General features: G+C 42.6%; 1 protein-coding gene across 1 annotated transcript; it reads right to left on the minus strand.

Moving 5' to 3' along the window:
- Window positions 1–6,319: 6,319 nt before the first annotated feature.
- LOC138885376 (uncharacterized) lies at window positions 6,320–7,189 on the minus strand. Its single transcript, XM_070166320.1, has 2 exons — window positions 7,096–7,189; window positions 6,320–6,999 (listed from the first exon to the last, which is right to left on the minus strand). Exons 1-2 carry the CDS (start codon window positions 7,187–7,189, stop codon window positions 6,320–6,322), a joined length of 774 nt encoding a protein of 257 aa, XP_070022421.1.
- Window positions 7,190–7,705: the final 516 nt, after the last annotated feature.

Below are 7,705 nucleotides of genomic sequence, written 5' to 3' on the forward strand. Positions count from 1 at the left end.
CCTAGACTTGAGGATTTGAGGGACCATTTATGGCCGGATTTGGTACTTTTGATATGTACGAACTCATGGGGAGATAAGGAATCTATTGATGTGAATTTTATCAAATTCCAAGATGTGGGACGGCAGGTTGTGTTTTGGTAATTTCGGGATTTATTCTATAAATTGATTATTTTCGCTTGAGCTTCATTCCCTTAGCATATTTTGACGTCAGGATTCAGATTTTTGATAGATTCGATACGAGTGGAGGCCGATTCGAGGGGCAAAAGCGTCGCATGCTAGAGATTTGACTGGATTGAGGTGAGTAATAATTGTAAATGATGTTATGAGAGTATGAAACCCCCGATTGCACATCGTTGTGCTATATTGAGGTGACGCACATGCTAGATGACGAGCGTGGGGTCATGCACTGTTGGGGATTGTGACTTAGTCCGTCCTGAATAACTATTTTACCGCGTATTTGATTGAAATCTATTTGCTATCATCTTGGTTTGGGCCGAATGCCATATTTGGGCCTCGTTCCAACTATTTGAACCCTTAGGGAATTTTTATTGATATTTCCTCACTGTTTTGACTTTATACTTGAACTCAGTCATACTATATTCCACTGTTTTCATAACTCAGCCATGTTTACTCTATTTTAACACTTACATGATTTTTAAATGATATTTTGGGTTGAGAATCATATTTTACTATTGCCCGAGTGGCTTTTGAAGATTCTGACTGAGTAAGGCCGAGGGCCTATGTTGTGAGAAACACTAATTATGATTATGAGGCTGAGGGCCTGAGATTTATACGACACGAGATGGCTTGTTGAAATGAGGCCGAGGGCCTAGTGATGATGCCACGAGATGGCTTGATATTGCGCTTGGGCCAAAAGGGGCCCCTCCAGGAGTCTGCACACCCCCAGTGAGTGCGGGTACCCATTGTGATGTGAGATATAGCCCGAGGGGCTGGTATTGTTGACATTGTGCCCAAGGGGAAATCCTTTATGTGCATATTTGTCTTATTTGTCTGTCATTTACCTGCTTAATTGTTAAAAAGGCATTTCATGAAGTTTGAACCGAATTAAAAATGACTTAACACATTATCACTGCTTCACTGTTCCTACTGGTTTTACTGCTTCATTATAACCTGTAATGTGCCTTACGTGTTTTCATCTCTCTTAGTCGTTTATTTATGATTATTACTCACTGAGTTGGAGTACTCACTTTACTCCCTACACCCCGTTGCAGATTCAGGCGTTGCTGATCCCACTAGCGAGCGTTGATCTTTCTAGCTCGAGCGGATCCGAAAATTCTCTAGGTAGCTGTCGGCGTTCGTAGCCCAGAGCTTCTTCCCTTATGTCATTTCTCTTTGTCTTAGATTTGTATTGAACTTTGTAGACTTTCTTGTATTATTCTGGGTTTTTAAATGCTCATGACTAGTGACACCCCGGTATCGGGCTGTGTTGGGTTGTATTCCGCGAATTGTTTGTATTGTCACTGCTTACTTTTGGTATAGCATGTTTAAGACTAAATGCCTATTGTTAAATGGCTTAAAACTGGATTGGAAATGTGTCGGCTGGCCTTGTCTTCACGAGAGGCACCATCACGACCAGGTCCGGGTTTGGGGTCGTGACAACCACCCTTCGTGTATTAACGCTCATAATATGGCACAGTATCACCCTTCATGCATTAACACTCTCCCGTACCATATAGAAATGAACAAATAACAACAGGGAGATAGAATATCAAGAACAAGTCTTACTTCAACATTGGCTCCACAATGCCAACCTCAACTTTGAAATCAATACTCAATTATCACCCAAAACCCATAAACATAATAAGAACGGTAAATTTAACAAATAACTAGTTTAAACATGGATAACATGATCAAAGGAAGCAATAATTGCAAGAAACAAGTCCCACCCGCATGATTTAACCCGACAACAACGCATAAGTACTTGTCACCTCACATATACGTTGTACCCAACATCAAAACATGTAGCAATTATTCCCTCAAGTCAAGGTAAACCACGATACTTACCTCGCTCCAAAGACCAAACTCAAAGCTCAACCATAGCTTTGCCTTTCAAACAAGCCTCCGAACCAATAGAATCTAGCAATTTACTAACCAAACAATTCAAACTAAGCCTTAGGAACTACCCACAGTTGCACGGGATTCAATTTAGGTTATTATTGAAATTTCAATAAAAGTCAACACCCGGGCCCGCTTGGTCCAAACCCGAAATCCGGACCAAAAATCGATTGACCATTCACCCCCGAGCCCGGTTATGTAATTTATTTTTGAATCTGACCTCAATTTGAGGTCTAAATCCCCATTTTTCAAAAATCCCTATTTCTACCCAAAAACCCCAATTTCTACCATGAAAACTTTAGATTTTAGGTTGAAATCTTTGGAAAAGTAGTGAAAGATTGAAAGAAACTAGTTTTGAATCACTTACCAATGATTTGGGGAAGAAGTGCCCTTTGAAGAATCGCCTGTACGGGTTTCTAAGTTTGAAAATTTGAAGAATGAACCAAAAATCCCATCTAAGTCCCATTTGATCAGTTGCAAGTGTCGCATTTGCAACCTGGGGTTCGCAAATGCGAGCCCTGCAAATGCGAGCCCCGCAAATGCGAAGGTTTCATATCCCTGCTTTCATCGCATTTGCAATGAATTGTTCACAAATGCGAATGCTGACCCTTCTGCAATTGCGACCACATGATCGCACTTGCGATTACAGCCCCCTCCTGACTCACTTCGCAAATGCGAAGTATGTTTCGCAAATGCAAAGTATGTTTCGCAAATGCAAACTCAATGTGGCCCAACTACTCTTCGCAAATGCGAACCCAGCAGAGGTCGCAAATGCGATGCCTGATCTCGCAAATGTGAGATCAGGGGCCTGCACCAGAACTAATACACTAGCAACATTTTCCAAGTCCAATTTCACTCCGTAGCCTATCCGAAACTCACATGAGCCCTCGGGGATCTAAAACAAAAGTGCACACAAGTCGAAAAGCATCATATGAACTTGCTCGCACGATCAAATCATCAAAATAACACCTAGAACTACGAATTGAACACCAAATCAAATGAAATTTTTAAGAAAACTTTGAAACTTCTATTTTCACAACCAGACGTCTGAATCACGTCAAACCAACTCCATTTCTCACCAAATTTGACAGACAAGTCACAAATACAGTATTGACCCTATACCGGGTTCCAGAACAAAAAAACAGACTCGATATTGGTCAAACATTTCAAAATCATTAAGCCTTTAACTTTTAATTTTCGAGAAAGTCCGATAACTCAGGCTAGGGACTTCCGAATTCGATTCCGGGCATACGCCCCAGTTCCAAATTACGATACTGACCCGCCGGGTCTGTCAAAACATAAATCCAGGTCCGTTTACTCAAAACTTTGACCGAAGTCAACCCAAATGGATTTTTTAGAAAAATGTTCATATTTTTATCAGGTTTTAACATTAAAGATTTCTAGAAACACGCTTGGACTGTGCACGCAAATCGAGGATGGATAAAATGAGGTGTTTAAAGCTACAAATCATAGAATTAGATTCTAAAACATAAGATGACCTTTAGGGTCATCACGTTGTCGATCTATAAAAAAACTGTTCGTCCTCAAACGGACATAGAAAATTACCTAGAGTGGTGAAAAGGTGGGGATATCTACTCCGCATGTTCGACTCGCATTCTCAAGTGGCTGCCTCGACGGGCTAACCTCTCCACTGCACTTGAACTGATGTATAACTCTTCGTCTCAACTGACGAATCTGCCGGGCTAGAATATCTACCTGCTCCTCCTCATAAATCATATCCTTATCCAACAGGACAGAGCTGAAATTTAACTCGTGGGATGGATCGCCGTGATACTTCCAAAGCATGGACACATGGAACACCGGATGAACTACTGATTAACCACGTGGCAACGTAAGCCTATAAGCCACCTCTCCCACTCGCTCAAGAATATCAAAAGGTCCGATATACCTAGGGCTAAACTTTCCCTTCTTTTAGAACTTCATCATACCCTTCATGAGTGATACCCGGAGCAACACTCTCTCACCATAAATGCAACATCACGAACTCTACGTTCATCATAACTTTTCTGCCTGGACTGAGCTATGCGAAGTCGATCCTGAATGATCTTGACCTTATCCAAGGCATCCTGTACTAGATATGTACCCAACAATCGAGCTCCCCCAGCTCGAACCATCCAATTGGCAATCGGCACCGCCTACCATACAATGCCTCATAGGGAGCCATCTGAATACTCGATTGGTAAGTGTTATTGTAGACAAACTCTATAAACAGCAAGAATTAATCCCACGAGCCTCCGAGGTCTATAACATAAGTGCGGAGCATATCCTCCAATATCGGAATAGTGCGCTCGGACTGTCCGTCCGTCTGAGGATGAAATATTGTGCTCAGCTCAACTTGTGTGCCCAACTCATGCTGTACTGCCCTCGAGAAGTTTGAGGTGAACTGCGTACCTCAATTAGAAATGTCAGACACGAGTACAATGTGAAGACGGACGATCTTGCAAATATAAATCTCTGCCAACCGCTCTGAAGAATACATAACTGGCATGCACTGACTTGGTCAGCCTATCCACAATGACCCAAACTGCATCGAACTTCCTCTGAGTCCATGGGAGTCCAACAATGAAATCCATAGTGATACGCTCCCACTTCTACTCAGGAATCTCTAACTTCTGGAGTAAACCACCAGGTCTCTGATGCTCACAGTTTATATCCTGACAATTTAGACATCGAGCTAAATATGCAACTATATCTTTCTTCTTCCTCCTCCACCAATAATGTTGCTGCAAGTCCTGATACATCTTGGCGGTGCCCGGATGAATTAAATACCAGGAACTGTGCGCCTCCTCAAGAATCAACTCACGAAGTCTATCCACATTATGCACACAAACACGACCCTACATCCTCCAAACTCTATCATCTCCAACAGTAACATGCTTGGCACCACCGTGACGCACTATATCCCTAAGGACAAGGAAATGAGGGTCATCTTTTGATCTATGATGCGCTCAAACAAAGAAGACCGAGCGACTGTACTGCCTAGAACACGGCTGGGCTCAGAAATATCCAACCTCACTAACTGAATGGCCAAGGCCTGAACATCTAATGCAAACGGCCTCTCATCGACTGGTATGTATGCAAGGCTGCCCATATTCTTTGACTTTCTACTCAAAGCATAGACCACACATTAGCCTTCCGGGGATGATATAAGATGGTGATATCATAGTCTTTCAATAGATCCAACCACATCCTCTACCTCAAATTGAGCTCCTTCTACTTGAACAAATGCTGCAAGCTCCGATGATCTATAAATACCTCGAACAACACGACGTAAAGATATTGCCTCCAAATCTTCAGTGCATGAACAATGGCTGCCAGATCTAGGTCATGAACAAGGCAATTCTTCTCGTGAACCTTCAGCTACCATGAAACATATGCAATTACCTTGCCATCTTGCATCAATACCGCACCAAGTCCAATACGAGATGCATCACAATATACTGTGTAAGATCCTGACCTTGTGGGCAACACCAATACCGACACTATAGTCAAAGTAGTCTTGAGCTTCTGAAAGCTCGCCTAAAACTTGTCTGACCATCTAAATGGGGACCCTTCTTGGTAAACCTGGTCAATGGGGCTGCTATAGATGAGAACCCCTCCACAAACCGATAGTAATAACCTACCAAACCCAAGAAACTTCGGATTTCCATGCTGAAGTAAGCCTAGGCCAGTTCTGAATGGCCTTATTCTTCTTAACGTCTACCTGAATTCTCTCTGCTAATACAACGTGCCCAAAGAAAGGGACTGAATCCAACCAAAACTCATACTTTGAAAACATAGCATATAACTGGCTATCTCTCAGAGTTTGAAGTACGATTCGAAGATACTTCTTATGCTCTTCTCGACTGTGGGAGTAGATTAAGATATCATCAATAAACACAATCACAAAAGAATCCAAATACGGCTTGAACACCTGGTTCATCAAGTCCATAAATGTTGCTGGGGGATTTATCAGCCCAAATGACATCACCAGAAACTCATAATGCCCATATCGAGTCCGAAAGGCTGTCTTAGGGACATCAGATGCCCTAATCCTCAACTGATGGTAGCTAGACCTCAAATTGATATTTGAAAACACCTTGGCACCCTGAAGCTGATCAAATAAGTCATCAATCCTCGACAATAGATACTTGTTCTTGATGGTGACTTTGTTCAACTGTCAGTAATCTATGCACATCCTCATCGATCCATCTTTCTTCTTCACAAACAACACGGTCGCACCCTAGGGCGAGACACTAGGTCTAATGAAGCCCTTATCAAACAGAATAGGAATGGGCTGAGTGCTTGGAACTAAGTCAATACAGAAGTCGATATCCCTGTCGGGTGGCATCCCTGACAGGCCTATAAGAAATACCTCTGGAAACTCACGGACAACTAGTATAGAAACCATGGAAGGAACCTCTGCACTAGAATCATGGACATAAGCCAAATAAGCTAGACAACCCTTCTCGACTATACACCGAGCCTTCATATAAGAGATAACCCTGCCGGTAAAATGGCCAAGAATCCCTCTCCACTCTAATTGAGACAACCCTGGCAAGGCTAAGTTCACCATCTTGGCATGACAATCCAATATAGCGTGATAAGGTGACAGCCAATCCAAACCCAAGATAACATCAAAGTCTACCATAACAAGAAGTAGGAGGTCTGCACTAGTCTCAAGACTCCCAATGGTAACCACACACAAACGATAAGCGCGATCTACAACAATATCATCTCCCACATGTGTGGACACATACGCAGGAGCACTCAAAGAATCACGAGGCATAACAAAATATGAAGCAAAATAAGATGACACATAGAAATAACTATAACCCAGATCAAATAGAACTGAAGCATCTCTACTGCAAACTGAAATAATACCTATGATAACGGCGTTAGAAGACTCAGCCTCAGGCTTGGCTGGATAAGCATAGCATCAAGGCTAGGCCCCACCACTCTGAACTATATCTCTAGGACGGACCCTAGCTGGTTGGCCTCCACCTTTAGTAGCCTGACCTCCACCTCTAATGGCCTGACCACCACCTCTGGCTTCCTGATCCCTACCTCTAGCTGACTGAATGGGCGGTGAAGCACCTGATGCCAGGACCATGGCACGAGAACCCTGATGTTGAGAACTACTCGATGTACGGGGGCAAAATCGAGCAATATGCCTCGGATCACCAAAAATATAATAGGATCTCGACTGTGGTGACTGTTGACCCTGAAATTGACCCTGCTAACTCAAGTAACCACCCTGAAAACTCTAGAGCAGAGGTGTACTACTAGGAGTTGGTGGTGCACTGTAGGCTAGTGATCGGGTCCAATCCTACACCACTACAAAGTGGCAAGAGCGGTTGATGCAGCTTTTACCCGAGATGGTCAGGATCGAATCCACAAGGAGCTAGATTATTTGGGATTTGGATTCCGATCTAAAATAGCAGTGCATAGTGCTCTTAATTACACTTCCAATCATAATTGTTTGTTTGTTACTTCTAATTTTATGCTAATAAGATGCTAAATTAAACTAAGTATGAATGCTTGTAAAGTTTTCTAAATGGTTAAAAAGGCATTAGGGAAGTGAGTTTCTCCTAGGTATATACTTGACGGGATCTAAAGCCTAAGGCAA

The sequence above is a fragment of the Nicotiana sylvestris genome, chromosome 2 (assembly GCF_000393655.2).
Source record: "Nicotiana sylvestris chromosome 2, ASM39365v2, whole genome shotgun sequence".
NCBI classification, from domain to species: domain Eukaryota; kingdom Viridiplantae; phylum Streptophyta; class Magnoliopsida; order Solanales; family Solanaceae; genus Nicotiana; species Nicotiana sylvestris.